A 24,996-nucleotide genomic window follows, 5' to 3' on the forward strand; every position below is an offset into this window, starting at 1 on the left:
TGGGAACAAATTGATAAACTAAACAGTAATAAGTCACCAGGACCAAATGGTATTCACCCAAGAGTTCTGAAGGAACTCAAATGTGAAATTGCAGAACTGTAGTTTGTAACCTATCACTTAAATCAACGTCTGTACCAAATGACTGAAGGATAGCTAATGTGACGGCAATTTTTAAATAGGGCTCTAGAGGTGATCCCAGCAATTATAGGCCAGTAAGCCTGACTTCAGTACCAGGCAAACTGGTTGAAACTATAGTAAAGAACAAAATTGTCAGACACATAGATGAATATAATTTGTTGGGGAAGAATCAACATGGTTTTGTAAAGAGAAATCATGGCTCACCAATCTACTAGAATTCTTTCAGGGTGCTCAACAAGCATGTGGACAAGGGGGATCCAGTGGACATGGTGTACTTAGATTTTCAGAAAGCTTTTGACAAGGCTCCTCACCAAAGGCTCTTAAACAAAGTAAGCTATCATGGAATAAGAGGGAAGGCCCTCTCATGGATCGGTAACTGGTTAAAAGATAGGAAACAAAGGGTAGGAATAAATGGTCAGTTTTCAGAATTGAGAAAGATAAATAGTGATGTCCCCAGCAGTCTGTGCTGGGACCAGTCCTATTCAACATGTTCATAAATGATCTGGAAAAAAGGGATAAACAGTGAGGTGGCAAAATTTGCAGATGATACAAAATTACTCAAGATAGTTAAGTCCAAAGCAGACTGTGAAGAGCTACAAAAGGATCTCACAAAACTGGGTGACTGGGCAACAAAATGGCAGATGACATTCAATGTTGATACATGCAAAGTAATGCACATTGGAAAACATAATCCCAACTATACATATAAAGTGATGGGGTCTAAATTAGCTGTTGCCACTCAAAAAAAGATCTTAGCATCACTGTGGATAGTTCTATGAAAACATCCACTCAATGTGCAGCGGCAGTCAAAAAAGCAAACAGAATGTTGAGAATCATTAAGAAAGGGCTATATAATAAGACAGACAATATAATATTGCCTCTATATAAATCCATGGTATGCCTACATCTTGAATACTGCATGCAGATGTGGTTGCCCCATCTCAAAAAAGATATATTAGAATTGGAAAAGGTACAGAAACTGGCAACAAAAATGATTAGAGAGTATGGAACACCTTCCGTATGAGGAGAGATTAATAAGACTGGGACTTTTCAGCTTGGAAAAGAGATGACTAAGTGGGGATATGATAGAGGTCTATAAAATCATGACTGGTGTGGAGAAAGTAAATAAAAAATATTATTTACTCCTTCTCATAACACAAGAACTAGAGGTCACCAAATTAAATTAATAGGCAGCAGGTTTAAAACAAACAAAAGGAAGTATTTTTTCACACAACGCACAGTCAAGTTGTGGAAATCCTTGCCAGAGGATGTTGTGAAGGCCAAGACTATAACAGGGTTCAAAAAAGAACTAGATAAGTTCATGGAGGATAGGTCCATCAATGGCTATTAGGCAAGATGGGCAGGCTGGGAATGGGCGACAGGGGATGGATGATTACCTGTTCTGTTCATTCACTCTGGTCACCCTAGGGAAGAAGGAGCAGTGCAAGCTCAGATGAGAAATAATCACAGTAATAAAGATGTATATTCGGACATTGCAGAGGGCATGCAGCAAGTCATCGGGCATGACCCAGACAAGCAGCAAAGCCAGGTGAAGGGGAAGGAACACTGGCAGCCCTCTCAAAAAATAAGGGAGGCCAACATAAAATCTGGAGCTGCCCCCAGGCCTGCTGCTTTTATGTTGTACTGGATGCCGTACTTAGTGAGGATCCCACGACCATCCTGCACGTGAGGCCCAGAGGAGGGAACCTGGCAGTAGTCACTGAATACCCAATAACACCTTTTTAGGAAGTAATCCTGCAAGTTGCTGAGCTTACCCAACTCTCACTGAACATGATGGCCCTTAATGCTTCACAGCAAGTACTTAGCATTTCACAGAATTGGGCCCTTAAATTGTATATCTGTAGTGTTAATTTCATAACATTGTATTGCAGCCATCAATGCCTCTTTGTCTTCACTGCAATAAAAGTTTATTTTTACATTATAATTATCTCAAAGTAAAATTTTAATGGGGACAAGACACAAGTAGTTTTCACCTCGATATAGCTAGTTGAAATCAACCCTGTTTCCTCTTCCTGGGGTTGACCTTGACCAGCTTGACATTAAAAACTGGAGTGCCACGTCTCCTCTAGGATTTTACACTGAGATAGTTATCTTGACGTAAAAACATCTTTTTTTGCCATGAAGACATAACTTATCTACATTACATATATTTCCTTATGGTCTACATTTAATTTGACCTTTTTGCTAAGGCTGCCAAAAAGGTTATAAAAACGTTAGTATTATTTTGTACTCTGGGCACTTGTGCATCAGGAAATACACTGAGGGCCACCAATTCTTACTCTAAAGGCTTCTAAACCAGTGGTTCTCAACCAGGGATACGTGTACTCCTCGGTATGCAGAGATCTTCCAGGGGGTAACTCATCTAGCTATTTGCCTAGTTTTACAACAGGCTACATAAAAAGAACAAGTGAAGTCAGTACAAACTAAAATTTCATACAGATAATGACTTTATATTGCTCCATATACTATACATTGAAATATAAGTAAAATATTTATATGCCAATCAATTTATAATATGGTAAAAATGAGAAAGTAAGCAATTTTTCAATAATAATGTGCTGTAACACTTGTATTTCTATGTCTGATTTTGTAAGCAAATAGTTTTTAAGTGAGGTGAAACTTAGGGATATGCAAGACAAGTCAGACTCCTGAAAGGGGTACAGTAGTTTGGAAAAGTTGAGAGCCACTTCTCTCAACAACCATTGGATGGCAAAAATTTTAGTTTTTTATATTTACCAATCTGGGGGTAAATATAGACCAACTACCCAAATCTGAAAGTCTCTGGATCCCAACCTTACCAATCTCCTGATCCATCCACTATCCTGACTATGCAGACTTCACATTTGGGTTCTGCAAATAGATGACAATAATAATAATAATTATAAAAAGGATATGATAGAGTTGTTTTTATTAAAACTGAAGTGGCTTGGATAATACATTGTAAAAACTCCCTTTCCACTTACAAGAACCAGTTGTATCCAGTTTTAATTTAAACTCTCAAAAGATTGAGGGAATGAAAAATGACACAAATTTATATTTCAAGTAAATTTTTTATTGCTTTTTAAAGAGATAGATGCTGTTTTACAAGATAAAAAGATGAATGTGGAAAGGTTAAGGAACTGTAATTTATACAGTTTAAAGAAATAAGAAGAGGGGGAAATTTAATAGCACCATACACAGAAATGATAGCAAAGGAAGATTTATTCAAGGTTGCCCAAGGATGTATTACAAGAAGTTAATGGCCTCAAACTAAAGAAGGGGACATCAAGATCAGATATAATAAAACATGTTTTAACAGAGCAAGTTGACATTGGAACAGTCTTTCAAAAAAGGTCATTGAAGTGCCATCACTGGAAATGTTCAGAAAGAGATTACATAACACTCTCAAAGGAATAGTTAGGGCAGAGATGAGTTATTGCTGGGATGATCTGGGCACGTGGGTGTGACAGTGTATCCCTGTGTTCACCCCTTTTTCAAGACTATGATAAATTTTGTACAAAGTAGGCCTTCTAAGGTATCATCTGAAAACTCATGATGTCCTGATATTTACTGTCCTGGTAAAATGTGTGTGGCAACATTGTATGTAAAGTTATAAGATATTACAGTATGATGTTACTAAGACATAGTCCATATCTGGGGAAGCAGCCACAAACCATTTCCTCAGAGACCAATGGCAAACTGACACCTCAGCCAGCTGTCAACAAAATCAAATGGACTATTATTACCTGTTTAAGTGGCCAGTCTTTGGCAAGAAAAAGATGTGAGTGAGAAATTTACGTGTTGGCAAAGAAACAGCTAGAGGTTCCCATCCCCATATACTTTCTGTCTCCTGAACCCCAGCTGGAGAGGATTCTCAAAGAAGAGGAAAAGGTATAAGAATGGGGAACGGATGCCCCAAGATATCTCTCCCTTCATCTCTATGCACAGCACTTGAAGGAAAAAGAAAGCATCACTGGACTCGGGAGAGATCCCGGCAGAAAGGAATTCAGCCAGTAAGAACATGCTAGAACAGTGGTCTCCAATCTTTTTATGCCCAAGATCACTTTTTGAATCTAAGGGCAACCCAGGATCTACCCCACCCCTTCCTCGAGGCCCCGCCCCTTCCCCAAAGCTCCACTCACTCCATCCCCCTCCTCTTCTTCGCTCACTCACCCCCACTCTCACTCACTTTCACCGGGCTGGGGCAGAGGTTTGGGGTTCGGGCTCTGGGCTCTGGCTGAGGGGTTCGCAGAGTGGGAGGGGGCCTGATCTAAGCCTGGGGCAGGGGGTTGGAGTGCAGGAGGGGGTGAGGAATGTAAGCTCTAGGAGGGAGTGTGTGTGTAGGAGGGGGCTCCAGGCTGGGGCAGAGTGTTGGGGTGCAGGAGAGGGTACAGGATGCTGGCTCTGGGAGGGGCATCAGGGCTGGGACTTGGGGTGCAGGAGGGAGTATGGGGTGCTGGCTCTGGGAGGGGATCAGGGCTGAGGCAGGGGGTTGGGGTGCAGGATGGGGTACGGGATGCTGGCTCTGGGAGGGGGTCAGGCTGGGGCAGAGTGTTGGGGTGCAGGAGGCGGTACAGGGTGCTGGCTCTGGGAGGGGATCAGAGCTGAGGCAGGGGCTTGGGGTGCAGGAAGGGGTACAGGGTGCTGGCTCTGGGAGGGGGTCAGGCTGGGGCAGTGTGTTGGGGTGCAGGAGGGGGTACAGGGTGCTGGCTCTGGGAGGGGGCTCAGGGTGGAGCTTGGGGTGCGGCCTCCTGCCGGGAAGCACTTACCTCCAGTGGCGCCCAGTCGGCAGTATAGCGAGGCTAAGGCAGGCTCCCTGCCTACCCCGGCCCCACACTGCTCCTGGAAGGGGCCAACACACCACTGCAGCCCCTGGAGGAGTCTGGGGGCACGTGGCGCTGTGCTGCCCCCTCTCTGCAAGCACCGCCCCCGCAGCACTCCCAGCCAATGGGAGCTGTGGGGGCGGTGCTTGCAGGCAGGAGCAGCGTGTGGAGGGAGACCCCTGCCCCACCCCCCAGCCATGGGGCTGCACTGGCCACTTCCAGGAGTGGTGTGGGGTTGGGGTGGGCAGAGAGTCTGCCTTAGCGACAGCCACGCTGCACTGCCAGAGATCCTTTAGGATTGACCAGTCGATCACAATCAACCGGTTGGTGACCACTGTGCTAGAACATGTGGTGAGAGAGACTTTTGCTTTGAATTCACTTAGCTTGTTAAGTTAGGTATTAGTTGTGTTTACTTTGCTTTTAACCAGTTCTGACATTTATGCCTCATTACTTGTAATCACTTAAAATCTATCTTCCTGCAGTTAATAAACTTGTTTTATTGTTTTATCTAAACTGGTGTGCTTGGATTGAAATGTTTGGGAAACTCCTTTTGATATAAAAGGATTTGTGCATATCATAAGAACCTAAGAACGGACATACTGGGGTCAGACGAAAGGTTCATCTAGCCCAGTATCTGTCTTCTGACAGTGGCCAATGCCAGAGGGAATGCCTTAGGTCAAACTTTCTACAGTAGACTTTTTTTAGGTCCATCCACCACTGTAATGACAACAAATGGAATGTGAACCAGCATACCCAGATGATGTTTGCATGGCTGATGTAAAGACTTCAACCACCCTTTTTACATGCAGCAGAGGTGAGATCTGGCATGCTGAGTCATGAAGATGCAAGATGCCTATGGCTCTGAAGTCTGAGACATGTTCTTACTGATGTTCAGGGGTGAGCCTGGAGATGGGTGTATAAGTCGAGTATGATTTGGAATCTTTCTGGAGGTAGATAAACCATCAGTGCTGCATAGTCCAGAATACCCCCAGTAAATTCTATTTTCTGTCGTGGGATCTGTATTGGCATGTCCATGTTTACTTTAAGACCTAATTGGGTAAACAGAAGTAGAATTTGCTGTATGAAGTCTGTTACTTGTTCACAGACTTCCTACGATTCAGCCTAGCATGGCCGAATACAAAGCCATGGGGTTCAGGAGAGTTTGCATTCAGCATGGCTAAACCATGCCACCGCTGCCCATCTTACCATGACTATGCTACTATTTAAAGTAATAGCTCTCATTGAGTCAGCACGGGTATGTGTACACGAGCTGGGAATCACACCCCTATTTCCTAGGTGTAGCCTAAATATCCAACTATCTGTTTAAACAAATCTGAAAGTGACAATAATTTCAAGCTCCAACTTATAGCAATGGATGGTGATAAGGAACTGAGGGCAACTGGAATTGTCCCACCCTTTATGCCCTCAGTTGGAAGCACAAGGGCACTCAGGATACAGCACCACCCCAATGGACACTGCTGCCAAAAGAATCTGTCTTGAATGTATTGGGTACACAGGCACCAACAATGGAATATATATGTGGACAAGCACTTGAAGAAGAATTTGATCTTGTCGCAGCCCTATGCTCTGTCATGGCATCTGGATGGCCAATTGTCGGTCAGAAGGTCACATCGGTGTCGTGTGCAGCACCTTGGTGCCGTGTGCAGCGCCTTGGTGTCGTGTGCAACACATTGGGGCCGTGTGACCATTCTCGAACCTTCCGCCTGGTCAATTGTGGGTCACATTGGTACCGTGTGCTACAATTCCGGCGTGCCGTGTGCATAAGCTTAGCGTGCCGGGTGCAGTATCTGTTTACATAGAGGGCACCCGCTTGGAGCCTGGTTGGTGTAGGAGCGGGGAACCAATCAGATGCTAGCACGAGCAAGGGTCTTCGAATAAAACTATGTCCCTTGCCTAATTCAGCAGGAGTGTCCGCGTGTTAGCTGGAAGGCCTGATCACCCTTTCAGCCAGGATCTCCTCTGGATTTAGTCGGCTCGTGTTGTGTCATCTCCAGTTACATCTCGTCATGTCCCTGGTGTCTGTACTGCTGGTCAGCTGCGCCTGGAGTGTGGTATGTACATATTAATTTTTGTAGATATTCTGTTTGTTAGGCCTTTTTTCTTTATTGCTTGGTACCAAATCTCATGTATAGTGTATAGAGGACGAATTGTTACAGTTTACTCAGTTTTGTATGTTTGTTCTGGTTTTTCAGTAAACAGTTGGTTGTAAATTATCTGATTCCTTGTTGTTAAGTGTACATAGACTGTTTTATATTACTGCTCTGGTGATATTTTTGGTTGGTTACTTGTCCCTATTTCAATTGAATTTGTATTGTTAGTTGGTAAAGGTACTCCTCCCCAGCCCAAGTTGTAATTCATCCCCCATTAATAAACAGCCACCTGTTTTGAATTTCAATCTGCCTCTGTCTCAATTTTCCTCTTCCACTCGAATCCTCATTCAAACCTGTATTGGTCTCGGACAGATCTTTAACATCTAACTCAAGGTAGAAATAAGTTTTCAGATAGCCAGGATGCAGAAGTAGTCCAAATCATGATTCTATGATCATAATGCTCTGCATCTAGGTTACTCTTTTTAAATGTTTGCATGACTCATTTTTCATGCACTTTGCAGAATCTCCAGAAAAAGGCTGAGTCCTAGGCATAGGTAAAAGTCAGTGCTGTGTCTGCTATGATTTGTGAATGATTGACTTAATTCTATAATTCTGCCACTCTCTTCCTAAGGTACAATGTTAATTTCTCATAAGAGAGCTTGTTGTTCATAGAAGCATCAAAATGGAGGACTGGGAGGGACCTCGACAGGTCATTGAATCCAGTCCCTTGCACTGACGCAGGATTAAGTATTATCTAGATCACCTCTAACAGGTGTTTGTCTAACCTGTTCTTAAAAACCTCCCTAGGTAATTTGTTCAAGTGCTTAACTACCCTTATAGCTAGGAAATGTCTAACCTCTATCTCCCTTGCTGCAATTTAAGTCCATTACTTCTTGTCCTGTCCTCAACAATGTATCACCCTCTTCTCTATAGCAACCTTTATGTACTTGAAGACTGTTATCTCAGTCTTCTCTTCTCTAGACTAAACAAGCCCAATTTTTTTCAGTCTTTCCTCACAAGTCATGTTTTCTAGACCTCTAATCATTTTCGTTGCTCTCCTCTGGACTTTCTTCAATTTGTCCACATCTTTCTCAAAGTGTGATGCCCAGAACTGGACACAGTATTCCAGTTGAGGCTTTATAAGTGATGAGTGGAATTCATAGATTCATAGATTCTAGGACTGGAAGGGACCTCGAGGGGTCATCGAGTCCAGTCCCCTGCCCGCATGGCAGGACCAAATAGTGTCTAGACCATCCCTGATAGACATTTATCTAACCTACTCTTAAATATCTCCAGAGATGGAGATTCCACAACCTCCCTAGGCAATTTATTCCAGTGTTTAACCACCCTGACAGTTAGGAACTTTTTCCTAATGTCCAACCTAGACCTCCCTTGCTGCAGTTTAAGCCCATTGCTTCTTGTTCTATCCTTAGAGGCTAATGTGAACAAGTTTTCTCCCTCCTCCTTATGACACCCGTTTAGATACCTGAAAACTGCTATCATGTCCCCTCTCAGTCTTCTCTTTTCCAAACTAAACAAGAATAATTACTTCTTGTGTCTTGGTTACAACATTCCTGCTAATATAACCCAGAATGATGTTTGGGTTTTTTTGCAACAGTATTACATTGTTGAGTCATATTTAGATTGTGATCCACTATTACCCCCAAATGCTTTTCTTCATTATTTCTTCCTATACAGTCATTTCCCATTTTGCATTTGTGCAGTTGATTATTCCTCCCTAAATGTAGTACTTTTGCATTTGCCCTTATTGAATTTCATCCTATTTAATTCAGACCATTTCTCCAGTATGTCAAGATCATTTTGAATCCTATCTTCCAAAGCGCTTGTAACTCCTCCCAGCTTGGTATTGTCCACAAACTTTATAAGTGTACTCTCTGTGTATACTCTCATATGTATTACAAATTGAAAATGACATTACCGTAGCATTAAAAATATGATTTTCACAAACCAAAGCAAGGCTACTCTAGCCAAAGTCTGCCATAACTGATCTTCTTCCTGTATATTACATTGACCTCAGAACAAATGGCATTTTTTGGCTAAGTGATTTATATAAAAAAGACAGGATAGATTAATTAGTCAAACATACATACACATTATATTAGGCATACTCACTGTTCCAATTATTAACTTTCAAAAAATAAAAAAATAATTTGAAATAATAGCCACTAATGAACTTAACCATGAATTTCCAAAACATTTTTTTTAAACTATAAAACTTTTTTTTGTCCTGGAATATAACAGTATACTACTTATACACACAGAGAGAGAGAGAGAGCGACTCATTGTAATTGCTATGAAAAATAGATATGTCAGAAAAAACAACTTTAACCTAGCTCTTGTTTTAAATCTAGATGTCTAACCTTATTGTAAGAATTTTGTATATTTTAATTTATGTTTATTAATGACCTTCAGTTTTAAAATGTACATTAACTACAATTAAGGAGGGGAAAAGTAGGAAGTAATTAACTTCAATTGCATATATTGAGCCATATTTTTAGCCACGTTGAATCCTTTCATGAGGTGTTTGCATGTTATTTTTTTCTACCTCAATGATTTGCAATGAGGGACAATTATTTGGGAAGTAGGTTCTGTCAGTCTTATTGTGTCAAATGTAAAAGGCTGGGTCAGACTGCTTATGTTATATTCCAAAATGTAGATTTTTAATGAATTCCACTGAAAAACATTGAATTCCTATAAAAATAATTCTATCCCTTTCTACAGGAGAGGTGAATTTTTAAGCTAATAGGACCATACGCATTTGTACTTAAACCAATAAATTAATGTTTTACATAAACATTTGCTTAATACTAGGAATAATTAACATTCGATTTTTAAAATCTATTTAATCGAGAAATATCCTGGCACAAACAAAACAGCCCTGCTCCAGAACTACTGACTACTTGTTTCCTACCTGAGAAAGCCCAAAATTAGTCAGAGCTAATCAGAAATCCTTAAAAGGGCCCTGTATACAAGTCTATATTAATGAAGATCTGTTTTTGTATTGCCAAAGTGAAGTGCTCGGTGTCTCACCTTACACATCATGTTCTTATCTCTACTGCGGCAATAGCAGCCTGTCCTACTGACTAGCGTGCTCTGTCTAAAGGTGATTTAAGATACACAATGTCCCAGTGAAATGTAATACCAGGGAAGTTAATGCTGGGTACACGTCCTTGGCTGAAAATCATGTATGTGTTGATGAAGTGGGTTGCAGATAAACTTAATAAAAAAAAAAAACTTACCAAGACTGGGTGAAGAGTCAGCTACTGATGCTGTACTCATAGCTCATGAAACAACCTGGTAAAAGTTTTGCGATAATAAGAAGCAAGCAAGCCAGTCAACCTCTGATCATTAACTTGCTAACAGAATTCATTAAGAACAGCTGAAGTTCTCACTCACAACGATCAACCATATTTTGTGTGACAGATATGGCAATTTCCCACAGTACCTTTAGGAGATGGTACTGTACAAAGTTTAGGTATCATTGTGGGCCAAAACCTCCAGGAATTAAGAACAATGGAGCACGATTAGGCAAATTTATTCAGGTTGTAACCCCTCCAGAGAGGATAACAAATACTAGTTCAAACTGAATTCTCCAGAGATCAACAGACAAAAAAAGGACTTCTGGAAAAACAACCTGACTTTAAACTGATTCAGGGCCTTCCCTCTGATCCAGAAAACAGACAGGACATTCTGTCCAAGGCAGATCTCAATCCTTAAGGACTGATCCTCTACCAGAGCCCCTTCTGGAGTTGAGGTGTTGGGGTGATCACTGGTAAGCTTATTAGCATACATGTAGGTTCTTTTATTGTTTTAAAAATGTTTTCCCTGTAACGTTTTCACCTTAAGAATAAACATGCTTGTTTAGAGAGAGGTGAGTGGAAACTTGTAACTGTGGGCAATTACACAGGTAATAGTCTCTTAGGAGAAAGCAAAGCAGGCTTGCTTAGGCAGTCTGACCTGCTAGGGAACTCATAGTATAGACAGGGAATTGTGCATCCTGGAAAAACCCAGTCAGGAGGGAGAAAGACGCAGGTTTCCACCCAAGAGAGGGGATAGCTGAGGAACTGGGAGCCTAGAGTGGATGCCTTTGCTGGACCACAAGGTGGAAATACAGGTGCAGTTGCCCTGAACTGTGACACTATGTTGTCAATGTCCGGGGCAGCACCTGACCCCAAGTCAGCTTCCAGTCCTCACAATGGACTAGCCAGTCTTTGAAACAGAAAAGCAGATTAGCACTGATAAGGCCTCAACTGGTGTACTGTGTACAGTTCTTGGTGCCACATTTCAGGAAAGATGTGGACAAGTTCGAGAAAGTCCAGAGGAGAGCAACAAAAATGATTAAAGGTCTAGAAAACATGACCTAGGAGTAAAGATTGAAAACCTGGGTTTGTTTAGTATGGAGAAAAGAAGACTGCGTCTATGCCTATACTGCACTTTCGTCAGTAAAATTTTGTCGGTCAGGGGTGTGCAAAAACCCCGCACCCTGACCGACAAAAGTTTTACCGTCGAAAAGTGCCAGTATGGACAGTGCTTTGTCGGCGGGAGATGCTCTCCCACCAACAAAGCTACCGCCCCTCATTGAGGGTGGTTTTATTTTGTTGGAAGAAGAGCTCTCTCTTGTTGACAAGTAGTGGCTGACCAAAAGATAATGGCTGCACAGCTCCATAGGTTAAGCTGACACAGCAACAGGCACAACAGACTTCTTCCTTCAAACACCTCCTCTTATTTGAACATTCTACATATTTATTGACAATGCTAGTTTGTACATTCCTCAGCAGATTCATGTCAAGTATCTAGATGCTACAGAGAAAGATGAAAGTGCACTTGAGGTCAATGATTGGTATCTCATGAGAGTTACACAGTAACCCTCAGTTTTGTTACTGGACAATCTTTCCTTTAACAAAGTTAATGGACAACCTTGCCTTTAATTATGTTATACATTTTCCAGTTTGTGCATTCACTGCATGAAGCAATCTTTACCCTATACACATATATCAGCTGACTTTTATAATTGATGACACAGTTATTTGTACTAGGCCACCCAAATTATGCAGACTGAGAATCACCACTCAGCAGATCAGGGTAACATATCTTTACTAAGGAAAAACACTAAAGCAAGCAATGATCAGTTCCTTACACATGGGAAGCTCACTGGAACACCACCCCATACACTTCCAGGACCAGTCAGCTTTAGCTTCCCTTTATTAGGCTGAGTGTGATGAGGCATACCTCCATCCCAATCAGGAGAAGACTAATGAGCTCCTCTGGGCTCAGTCTCTATCAAATAAACATACCTGCAGAGCCTGCTCCAGCTGGATGAAGAAAGCTGAAAAAGGAGATATGGTCACAGAAAGGGGAAGCAACCAGGAGGAAAGCTGCTGTGCCTTGGAAGGAGCTGACTCTTGGGCCTGGTCCCCACTAACCCCCCACTTCGGACTAAGGTACGCAAATTCAGCTACATTAATAACGTAGCTGAATTCGACATACCTTAGTCCGAATTTACCGCGGGTCCAGACGCAGCAGGGAGGCTCCCCCGTCGATGCTGCGTACTCCTCTCGCCGAGCTGCAGTACCGGCGTCGACGGCTAGCACTTCCGGGATTGATCCGGGATCGATTTATCGCGTCTAAACCAGACGCGATAAATCAATCCCAGAACATCGATTGCCTGCCACCGGACCCTCCGGTAAGTGAAGACATACCCTTGTTACCGAGTAGCTTAGCGGGAAAGCTGACAAGCCTCTGCCAGCCACAAAGGCTCACCAAAACCCAAAAAGACCTTTGAAAGGGGGAAAGCCTCTGAAGTTGCCTGAGTGTGACCCCCAAGAAAGGCTCTGCCTATTATGACTATTTATAACTTTTGTTATCTTTTCTTATGAATATGTATTGGCTTCTTGTTTCCCTATCAATTTCCCACCCCATCAGTACAAGTTTTGTGCTAACTCAAACAGCTTTTTCAGCTCGGTAATTGCTTGTATCTTCTGTTGTCCTCAAAAACATGATTACTCTATGTCTCTCCTACACATACACAACACTAACCATGATTACTTTGCAATTTCTTAAACATGTGCAACACTGCTTATGCTGAGCTGTCACATATTAACAGAATAGACTCAGGCCTGAATATGCCTTCGCTCCCAATGCTGTCCTACAACATCTGCAACATGATAATCTAACTGATAAGCATTTTTGTGTCTGTCAGCTGTTCCGTTACCTTAGTTGCACACAAGACATTACTTTACTTCTCTGCCCATACCCCTTGGTAGGGCACATGAACAGATTGATAGGTTTTATTAAGGTAGCTTTTTAGTGAAGTCTTATCAATATGTCATATATAAACATACATTGTTAATAAGCATATTTAAAAGCATCTTAAATATGTTTTCTCTCTCTCTCATGTATAATGACTGAACTTCACCTTTTATTTCTTTGTAACTTGGCTTGGCAAGAATTAATTTTTTTTGTAGTTTTGACAGAGAGCGATTTTTATTTTTAAGCATTATTTTTCTATTTTTATCTCTTTTAATTTTCTCAGTTGTCCAAAATTATGGGTTTTAAGCATTTCCTCCCTAATTTTATCTATTTCAATATTCACAGTTGTGGGAAAATAAGGGGGGATGGGCTTAGGGTTAGGGCAGTGCTGAGAGTGAGACTACAGGGGGCTCCCAGTGTAGTCAAGGGGCCTGAGACACCTGAGTGTGAGGTGTGGGGTAGACTGTAGTGCTGACCAGCGGTGCAGAGACCCCCAGCCAGGGTTGCAGTGAGGAGGACCAGCCACTGGCCACACCACTGCTGAATGACTCATGCCCAGAGACAGCCCTTTTACTCCTGCCCAGTGGGTGGGAATGAGGGCAATGGCAGCAGGGTTTCAGAGGGCTCCCTGTGCGACCAGTGACATTGGATCCCTGGGGGGCACTATATGCGGGGGAGGCTGCACTTATGACAGTTATCAATGGATTTGTTTTTGTCTATTTGTGTGTCAGGTCAAAGTGACATTTACAGATGTCTAATGATTTAACTCAAATCCTGCCAAGCCTATTTATAACACACCTGCTCTGTAATTGTTAGTGCTAAAAACAAAATAAAAAAGTGAAAAATATTAAACGTAAAACCAAAAACCAAATATTCAAAGGCCACATTAAATACCTAACATGCACTTGATAAACTTGAAAATCATTATGAAATAATTTTATATCTTGCACTACTAATATGTGAGAATATTTGTCATGTAATTCAATAAAGAAAACTGCACAGCTTTAAAGTTCTTCCATTTATTTTGAAATTAATAGGACTAATGCTCCATTTCCAACATCCACATGCACAAAACAACATTTTCACAACCATTTATGTTTTAGCATTTGCTATTTCTGTATTATCTATTTCTAAGATTATTTCTTGCAGGGAGAACTCAATACTAATAATATTTTTGGTAACACTATTTTCTATCATTATGTTTGAATTTTGGAACAGATCCCAATTCCACATTTTCTGTTCCCTTTACATTGTACTAGTTTCACCAACACAGTGTATGAGGCAATAATTTCATGGCCCATAAACTGAAAGGAGTCTAACAGAATAGGAGTTAATACCGTGTTTCCATCAAATTACAGGCATAAGGCACGCTTTTTTGTGTACAATATTATTTAGTTTCATTCTTCCTTTTCTATTTGGTGAGTGGAATGCTTTTTCTATTTATCTTTACGGCTTATTTTATTATTTTCTTTCAAACTATGTAAGCTTTAATAAATTCTCTTCGCAACCTTTTTCCACGGAGAACGTCAAAACAAAACTAAGTCCATGATGCCTTGAGTTATTTATATTTTTCTATTTTTTTCTATTTATTCTATTATTTTCTATTCCACATCTGGAAATATAGGCACAAAGGAAAATTATGAAGATCCCCGCCGCCCCCCCCCCCCCCCCGTTTGATATTGGACAGTGATATAAATTCGCTACTCTGAAATAAGTTATAATATAACATCCATTTTCTGTAAGAACACTTTCCCAATTACTTATGCCTTAGTATTGCCATAATTAAAGACTGCCCCTTATTCTTTGTCCATAGTATAGCAAAGGGAGATTTGGTTTTAGTTAAATCATTCTCCATTTGGATCTAGGGTAAATTATTTTAATTTTTATTTCAGACTGCTATTCTGAACTTTGTTCAATAATATTGTTTATAGTTTGGAAATCCAGTTCCTCCCTGCATGGAAGACAACTGTAAAAATTTCCTTTTGACTTGAGGGTTCTTAAAGGTCCATAAAACCCTACTTGCATTTTTTTCTAATTTTTCCAAGATTATCATTGGTATTTTTACTAGGAACATGTAAAACTAGTTGTGACGGGTTGGGTCACACAGACTCCCTTGGGACTGCCACTTGATGTGCTGAGACTACCTCTGAGCCCGTTTTCCCTGCCAGCTTGGTATTTCAGTACCCTGTCTTGTTGAGCCAGATAGGATAATCTGCTGCAACACAGACCCAGGGTCTGACCCGCACCTCCAAAGCTGCAGACTTAACTGAAAACTACTTAGAAAATGCTCCTGTTTCTAGCACCCAGATACCCAGTTCCTAATGGGATCCAAACTCCAAATAAATCTGTTTTACTCTGTATAAAGCTTATACAGGGTAAACTCATAAATTGTCCGCCCTCTATAACACTGATAGAGAGATATGCACAGCTGTTTGCCCTCCCCCCCCAGGAATTAATTACTTACTCTGGGTTAATTTATAAGCAACAGTGATTTTATTAAACATAAAAAGTAGGATTTAAGTGGTTCCAAGTAATAACAGAACAAAGTAAGTTACCAAGCAAAATGAAACAAAACATGCAAGTCTAAGCCTAATACATTAAGAAACTGATTACAGATAAAATCTCGCCCTCAGAAATGTTCCAAAAAGCTTCTTTCACAGACTGGATTCTTTCCTAGCCTGGGCCCAATTCTTTCCTCTGGTACAGTCCTCGTTCCAGCTCAGGTGGTAGGTAGGGGATTTTTCATGACTGCAGCCTCCTTTGTTCTGTTCCACACCCTTATATAGCTTTGGCACAAGGTGGGAATCTTTTGTTTCTCTGGGTTCCCACCCCTCCTTCTAAATGGAAAAGCACCAGGTTTAAGATGGAGTCCAGTACCAGGTGACATGGTCACATGTCCTGTGAGACCCCAAGCTTTCATTCTTCCTGGCCTGACTCACAGGAAGGCTTGCAAGTAAACAGAGCCATTTACAACCAATTGTCCTAGTTGATGGGAGCCATCAAGATTCCAAACCACCATTAATGGCACATACTTTGCATAATTACAATAGGACCTCAGAGTTATAAGTTTTAAATACAATAATGATACATTTATACTAATAGGATGGCCCCATTCAATAGATTATAAGCTTTGTAATAAAATCTTACAAGAGACCTTTTGCATGAAGCATATTCCAGTTACATTATATTCACACTCATTAGCATATTTTCATAAAATCATATGGAGTGCAACGTCACACTAGTAAAGATCACACATAAACCAGATTATATATACAGCTTATCACTTACCTAACAAATTTTATAAAGTTTATTTCACATTCTAGCTTCTCCCTGAAATTTTAATAAGAGGAGAAAAATTTGTTTTCTAGAGTGAATTTATTGAATCAGTTATTCCTAAATATTTTATTTCCGTAGATGTCTGAGAGAACTGACATGAAATTTTGACCTTCTTCAGTTTCATTCCTCATTAATACAGTAGTTTTGTCTTTTGAATATTCACTTTGTAACCCAATATATGGCTAAAATTACCTAGTTTCTGTAAAAATATAGTTATTAAGGATATGGGGTGTGTAAAACATTTAAATATATCACCAGCATAATGTGCTATTTTATGCTCTCTGGTTTCATTTGTATGTCCTATAAATTCCCATTACCACTAACTTTCACTGCAAGTGGCTCTATTTTTAGGGTAAATAAATTGGTAAAAGTGAACATCCTTGTCTTCTTCCTCTTTTAATGAGTATTTCTTTATTAATGGAGCCTTTTATTATAATAATATCTTATATTTTGGGGATAAGTATAAAATATTTGTTTTCTAATTGTCAGACCAAATCATATATTCATATATTCTTGAACCATAGTTCAAGAAAGCCCTCAGAAAAGGCCACTCAGAGCAAATTTCTGTTTCTTTATCCAGGCTGAGGCGATGCAATTTAATGCACACCGTAGATTGTCTGAGTACTGTTTTCCAGAGATTAAATATGTCTGGTCTTAATGAATCTATCAATTGTTTAACTACTGCCTCTAATATTGTTGGCAATACATTGGCAACATTTTTAATGTGTACATTCAGAAGGGAAATTGACCCTCAGTCAACCGTTGGTTTTTCCTTCTTGTGTAATGGTGTGGTGATAGCCAGGGCCGGCTCCAGGCACCAGCTGAGCAAGCTGGTGCTTGGGGCGGCAGATTGTTCGAGGCGGCATTCTGCCCAATCCTAGGGCGGCATGGCCGCTTTTTTTGTTTTGTTTTGTTCTTGTTCCGCTCCAGCTGCCCTGTAGGGGGCGGTGGTGCGGAGAACCAGAGCACCCTGCAGGGCAGTCCTCTTCCTTCCCTCCCCGCCGACTGGAGCGGAACCCTCGCGGCAGGTGGCAGGAGGCGGCGCAGCGGGAGGGGCCGCGTGGCAGCGCCCCTGCTGTAGCCCTGACCGCCCCCTTCTCTCTCTCTCTCTCTCTCTCTCTCTCTCCCGCCCGCTCCCTCCCCCTCCCCCCCAGCCGGTCCCCCTGTACCCGCGCTCCAGCCGCGCCGCAGTTTGTTTTTTTTTCTTTCCCGTTCTGGCCGCCCCGTTTTTTTTTTTTTTTTTTGCTTGGGGCAGCCAAAAAGCCAGAGCCGGCCCTGGTGATAGCATGCTGCACAGTTTCTGGGAACTTACCCTTCCCTTGTATTTTTGTACAGACCCTGCTCGATAAAATGATTGATTCCTTCTAAAAAGTTTGCTTTTACTCTTTTATTAGCAGTCTCGTTCTGGACTTTTTGTTTCAAGCTCCAGACACAGGTTCGTCTAAACTAACTGTATCTTCTTCCAAAAATAAAGGTGTTTTTGTTTTTCTCTAGCTGTTCTGAGGGATTTACACATTGTGATGCATATAAATTAGTATTCAAATCCTGAAAGCTGGTATAATAGCTTTTGGATTTTTTGTCATACCTTCCTTGGTTTTTAATTAGACAGTTAGCTTTCCCATGAACTCTCCTAATAGGATAAGACAAAATCTTATCAGGTTTATTGACCTTTCTAAAGCAGGGTCTTTTGATTAGCTTTATTGTGACTTTGGCTCTTCAGTCAGCAAAAAATTTAATTTTCCCCTTACATTTATTAATATTCTGTATTGCTCTTGGCTTTTTGTATCCTTATGTAGAGCAGACATTCTTCTGGTTTCTTCTCTTTCAAGGAAGCCAATTCACAATTTTTTCTTTAAATTGCTAGATATTTAAAGCAATCTCCCTAAATTACAGCCTGTTTTCTATTTTAAGATTGTACTGTATCATCTCATTTTACATATTCCAGAATCTCTCTTTTACTCAATGTCACTACCTATGTGTTCTGCACTAGGGTATCGTATAATATCGAGTTCTTTCCTTGTTTTTTCTCTTTTTTAGTGGATTGTACAATAGCCCCACTCTAGGGGCATGATACTATAATACTATTGGTCTATCCCAAGGTTGTAGCCCTTGGGAGGTCAGGAAGTTTTCCCATGTATGATACTGCAGTCCATCACAATTTTATCTTCTTTTTATTCAATTTTAGATATACTTCCCTGGCTCTTTCTGGAAGGCATATGAAGTTGATCTCATGATTTGTTCAATTGCAGGTGTTTGTACTGAGCTCTTTTTAGTGCTCTATTTCAATTGCTTGGGTCTATGCAAAAGCAAAGCTTGCATGACTCCTTAATGGCTGCCATGCTATTCATTTAATTTGTGGGTTCAGTGACTTCAGCAATTGTGACAGAGTGCTGGCCAACCGGAGCTGTACCAGCACTCTGATCACTAAATCATCAATTACATTGCCCAGGAGTCATCCCTGAGGGGGAAAGCTGTGCCTAATGAATAGATTGGAATGGTCTGAGGAAAGCCCAACAAGCTAATTAGCCCATTACCAAAGACGGGGGTGGAGAGGAGAGAGATTGGCAGGCTTTTCAGTGTCAGAGCTAGGAAAGATCTCAAAGGGGGAAGATACTTTCGTCTCCCCCGCTCCTTGGCTAAGTGTGTGCCATTGTAAATACAGAGCTGCACAAGTCTGTAAGGGTGGTGGAAAGGACACTGAAAATAAATTGCATGAGGTGTTTGACCAGAAGGTCTCCGAGCAGTCCGTGGCTAGAAAAGAGACAGGGGCGGGATGATGCCCTGTCAGACAAAATGGGTTTGTCTGGGGTCATAGCCAGCAGGAGGGTTCAGTAGCCTCGACACTGGTGGAGACCCTGCAAAGGCTAGTGAAAAAGCAAGAGGAGATGCAGAAGACTCTAAGGTTTCCAGCAGTCACACCACCTGGAGAGACAGGCATTACTTGCCTGGTAGGCAAAGCAGCAAAAGAATCTGCAGGGGGTCATCAAAGAGCAAGAGAATGTTCAGCAGCAGTTACTGCAAAGGATAGTGAGTCCCTTGGTAGGGAATGGCAGTTGGGCACAGGGAGTGGACCCTGGAAGATGGGCTGCTATGGATGACCCCAATATATTCCTGGGTATCTTTGAGAGGGTGGCTCTGGGTGCAGGCTGGGACAGAGGAGCCTGGACCCTGTGGCTAGTCCCCTATATGACTAGGGAAGGCCAAGTGGCCTAGATGGCACTAATGGTATGTTTATACTGCAATGTAAGCCCAGGATTAGTTGGACTTGAGTCACCTGATCCTGGTTAGCGAACCCAGGACTTGAGCATCTACACTGATTGTTCACCCTATGGTAAGAATTTTCTAAACCAGGCTCAAACCTGGGGCTCTGCCATCAATGCTGTAGCACACAGATCTGAGTCAAACCAACCATATCCCAGACTCCTTAGTGTCTTCCTGAAATGTGGTCGCCGTAGCCCTTTGACTGTGGTGCACTGTGCGAAAACTTGACAGGCCACCCTGCCCACTACAGGAAGTTGAACAGCCTGACAACACATCCTGCTGAGCAGACTTTTTGGTCTGTGTGCTCCCAGCTATCGGAGCCAGCAACATGGAGGAGGCACTTTTTGAAGAGCTTCTCTTGCTTGCACTTTCACTCCCATGTCAGGAAATGAGCAGAGCTTCCATGAGGCACTGGTGGACATTGCAGCAGCGTTTCCTGACTCACTAAAGGCACCCAACAGAGCTTATGATTGAGCAGGAAAAGGAGGAGAAAGAGGTAGGTGACGACAGAGATGTGACAGACTCGAACTGGCTGATGCTGCTCATGGCACTCAGTTTAGCTGCTGATGCCCCCCTGCGTAAACTGGTGCTTCTGGCACAGGGCCACAAGTACAGACCAGTGGGATCATATGGTCATGCAGACCTGGGATGACCAGCAGCGGGTCCAGAACTTTTGCATGAAGAAAGCTACATTTCTGGAGCTTTGTGAGCAGCTTGCCCCAACCCTCCAGGGTAAAGATACATGCATCAAAGAGGCCTTGCCGGTCCAGAAGCAGGTTGCTATAACAATCTGGAAGCTGGCTACCCCAGACTGCGACTGGTCCATTGCCAACCAGGTTGGGTTTGGAAAATCAACTGGGGTGAAGTGCTGGTGGAAGTTTCAGGGGTGTGGTTTACCCCAAGGTGGCAGACATAAAAGTCCATGATGCCAGGGTTTTTCACTGGTCAGAAGTCCATATTCATGGACAGGCTGGGATACTATTCCCACCAAATGATATTGTCATAAACAGAGTTACTGTCCCCTTTGATATTCTGAGAGACCTCATGTACCCTCTTTTGCTTTTGGCTTATGAAACTGTACCCTGAGTTCTGAGGACCTGGCAAAAGAAAGTTTAATTACACTCTCAGCAGATGTAGAATGGTTGTTGAATGTGCTTTTGGCAGACTGAAATCCCACTGAAAATGTCTACAGACCAATTTGGATTCGAGTGTCATTAATGCTGTCCGCATTACTAGGGCTTGCTGTGCTCTTCACAACCTTTGTGAAGCCAGAGGTAAGCCATTACTTCCTGAATGGACCTACGACAGCGAGAGGCTGCTGAATCAGTACACTGAGCCAGAAAGTGCACCAGCCACAGCTGAAGCTGGATACACCTGGGCAACAGAAGTCAAGGATGCATTGTGCTCCTATATTATGGACTTGCAGGGCCCAATGGAAAAGGAAGAATAGTACCTTTATGAATGTTCTTGTGGGGGTGACTGATTGCCATGCAATGTACTTATGATTGACATGACCACTTATCAAATGGGGGGGCGGGGAGTGCTGATTCACAGTATGGATCAATGTAAGGAAGTAATTGAAGTTTGGATTGATTTAGCTAACTGTACAGAAGAATAATGTTTGCATACTACACCTCTACCCCGATATAACACTGTCCTCGGGAGCCAAAAAATCTTACTGCGTTATAGGTGAAACCGCGTTATATCGAACTTACTTTGATCTGCCAGAGTGCACAGCCCGGCCCCCCCCGGAGCGCTGCTTTACCACGTTATATCTGAATTCGTGTTATATCGGGGTAGAGGTGTAACTCCTAATTGTCCCTGATCATGTGTTTCCCTTTATTATTTTAAATACACATAGTATGAAGCAATGCACTGATAACAATACATTATCTTGATGAAATAAAAACATCTATTTATAAACATGTATTAGAAAAGTGCAAATTCGCCTATTGGCAGGCAGGTCAGCTGCCAGTACCACACCAAAACACCAGTAACAACAGAACCTTAAAGGAAAAAAACCTCCAAACCAAAAGTACATGAACGAGTGCAAATAGTGAAACCACTTACAAGATAAATGCGCCCTACCATGGCATGTCCCCTGAAGTTCCACTGGTCCCAGGGCCGGCTCTGGCTTTTTTGCCACCCCAAGCAAAAATAAATAAATAAATAAATCGGGGCAGCCAGAACGGCAAAGCAAAACAAAAAAACTTGCGGGGCGGCCGGAGCCAGGGTGCAGGGGGACTCCCTGCGCTGCAGACGTGCCCCGGCTAGCGGGGGGAAGGGGAAAGGAGCGGGGGGGAGAGAGAGAAGGGGGGCAGCCAGGGCTTCAGCGGGGCACTCGCCACGCAGCCCCGACCGCCGCGCCACCTGCCAGGAGAGCTCTGTGCTGCTCCGGTCGGCGGGGAGGGAAGGACGCGGGCTGCCCTGCCGGGCTTGCTACAGACCTGGCACCGGGTGGGGCAGACGGAGCGCGCAGCCCGCTCCCAGAAGGGCACTCCCCTCCTCCGCGCCGCCGCCCCCTATAGGGCGACCAGATCGGAAAAAAAAAAAGTGGCCGTGCCGCCCTAGGATTGGGCGGAATGCTGTCCCATAGAATCTGCCGCCCCAAGCACGAGCTTGCTCGGCTGGTGCCTGGAGCCGGCCCTGACAGGTCCTACTGATTTTTGACATGAAAATATGAGCTGGGCCAACAGTTCTGTGCAGATGCTATCACTTGGCACAATTAAGATGTTACAGGAATACACTGATGAAGTTTTTCTGTCACACATCCACTCGCAACTAGAACCCATAGTTGGACATTGATTTGAGATACTTAGTTTCTAGAAAGTTTGAAGCAATCAATTGAGAGAATTGTGGTGCTGGTGTTCATAAATATGCATTTTCCAAAGCTCTATACAAGTAAACAGGAATAGCCCCTGCAAATCAGAGGAAACAATACTAAACTCTTGAAGCTACCAGGTCAAAATGTTGAGGGAAACTGTGTTCTTCTCACCCTTAAGATACAGCACCAGATATAATCCATCATGCTCATATAATATTTGCATCATGTCCCATGTTGCAGATGCAGCTTATCATGTACATTTCAAAATAATGATTAATTCTGTAGAGACAGACATTGTGACTTTTTTCAAGTGAATGTTGTGCATGACCAATTACCCATGAGTCTGAACTGCTTTTGGGTTTAGTAAAAATTATAGATTCTTACCAATCTGTGAAACGCAGCCCACAGCCCTACACTAGTTAACATTTTTATCATTGACCTGCACGAAAATATAAAATCATCACTGGTAATGTTTGAAAATAACACAAATATTGTGGGAGTGTTAAATAATGAAGACTGACAGAAATGCTACAGAGTGACCTGGATCACTTGATAAGCTGAGTGCAAACAAACCATATTTTTAACTTTAATTTTAATATGGCCAAATGAAAAGTCATATTTTGAGGAACAAATAACGTAGGCCTTACTTACAGAATGGGGGACTCTATCCTGAGAAACAGTGACTCTCACAAGGACTTGGGGGGTCATGGTGGATAATCAGCTGAACATAGCTCCCAGAGCAATGCTGCAGTGAAAAGGGCTAATGTGATCCTTGGCTATATTAATGGAAATATCAAGTAGGAGTAAGAAGGTTATATTACCGCTGTATTTGGCACTGGTGTGTCTCCTATTGGATCTCTATTATTAGATCTTGTCTTAGCAGATAAAGAGAAACTGATCACAGAAGTAAAAATTAAGGGGCACTTAGGCACAAGTGATTATGACTTGATCACATTTATAATGTGCATGCAGAATAAAGTTCAGAACAGTAATATATACACGTAGTGCTTTAACAGGGCCAATTTCACAAAGCTGAAAACAATTACGAGCCATAGCAACTGGGCGGAAGAATTTAATCAGGAAAATGTGATTGATAATTGGGAAGTATTTAAGAACACTTTACTAGATGTCCAAAAAGCCACAATTCCACAATCAAGGAAGGTGATGGTACTGGTTGAAAAAATGACCTGGTTTAGAGGGGAAGTAAAAGCAGCTATAAAAAATCACAACATATAACAAATGGAAAAAAGGGGAAGTTGATAGTAATGAATATAAGTCAGAAGTTAGGAATTGTAGAAAATTGATAAGGGAAGCAAAGGGACTGAAAGAGAAATCTATGGCCAGCAGAGTTAGGATAATAAAGAGTTTCTTAAATATATTAGGAACAAAAAGAATCCTGACAATGGTAATGGTCCATTAGTAGATGGAAATGGAAGAATTATCAATAATAATACAGAAAAGGCAGGAGTGTTCAATAAATATCTCTGTTCTGTATTTGGGGGGAAAATAAATTATGTAGTCTCATCATATGGTAATAACACTCTTTCTATTCCACTAGTATCTCTGGGGGATATTAAACAGAAGCTAATAAAGTTGGACTTTTTAAAATCAGCAGGTACGGATAACTTGCATTGTGGACCATTAATGTTGAAATGAATAAGTCTTGGAGCAAGCGAATGCTGTGCCAATTTTTAAAAAGGGTAAATGGGATGATCCAGGCACTCATCAAACCCAGACAAGATAATGGAGTGTCCAACATGGGACATGATTAATAAAGAATTAAAAGGAGGGTAATGTATTTAATGCAAATCAACATGGGCTTCTAGAATATAGAACTTGTGAAACTAACTTGTACTCTCATAAAAAAAAAAGATACGAAGTTTGGTTGATGAAGGCAATAGTGTTGTCATAATATAATTAAACTTCTGTAAAGTGTTTCACTTGCTACTGCACAATATTTTGATTAAAAAACTAGAACAAAATTACACATACAGGATGTGGACATGAGGCTGAAGAGGATCCTAATGGGAGCAGGAAAGAATCCACTCATTGTCCTTCATGATGGAACAAATGATATGGATAGATTCTCCCTGGGATGAATTAAGAAAGACTATGCTAGGCTGGGGAATATAATTAAAGAAATGGAGGCTCAGGTGATCTTCAATGGGATTATACCTGTCCCTAGAGGAAAAGCACAAAAGGCAAAACAAGATTATGATGATCAGCAAATAGT

The 24,996-nt window shown here is 41.9% G+C and overlaps 1 protein-coding gene across 4 annotated transcripts in view; it reads right to left on the reverse strand.

Annotated features, from left to right (window-relative positions):
- SLC22A16 (solute carrier family 22 member 16) overlaps positions 1-24,996 on the reverse strand; it is a 51,306-nt gene that overhangs the window by 21,237 nt on the left and 5,073 nt on the right. The window contains exon 2 of one of the 4 annotated variants that reach the window (XM_024102455.3): positions 16,631-16,672. The exons of 1 other annotated variant lie outside the window; for it this stretch is intronic. In XM_024102455.3, the coding sequence (XP_023958223.2) occupies positions 16,631-16,672 (42 nt within the window). Of the gene's footprint in view, positions 1-2,957; positions 3,010-10,332; positions 11,653-16,630; positions 16,673-24,996 lie in introns of those variants that run through there. 2 more of the 4 variants (XM_042857686.2, XM_042857689.2) reach the window with 2 other exon arrangements.

This window comes from Chrysemys picta, chromosome 3 (assembly GCF_011386835.1).
Source record: "Chrysemys picta bellii isolate R12L10 chromosome 3, ASM1138683v2, whole genome shotgun sequence".
Taxonomy (NCBI): domain Eukaryota; kingdom Metazoa; phylum Chordata; order Testudines; family Emydidae; genus Chrysemys; species Chrysemys picta.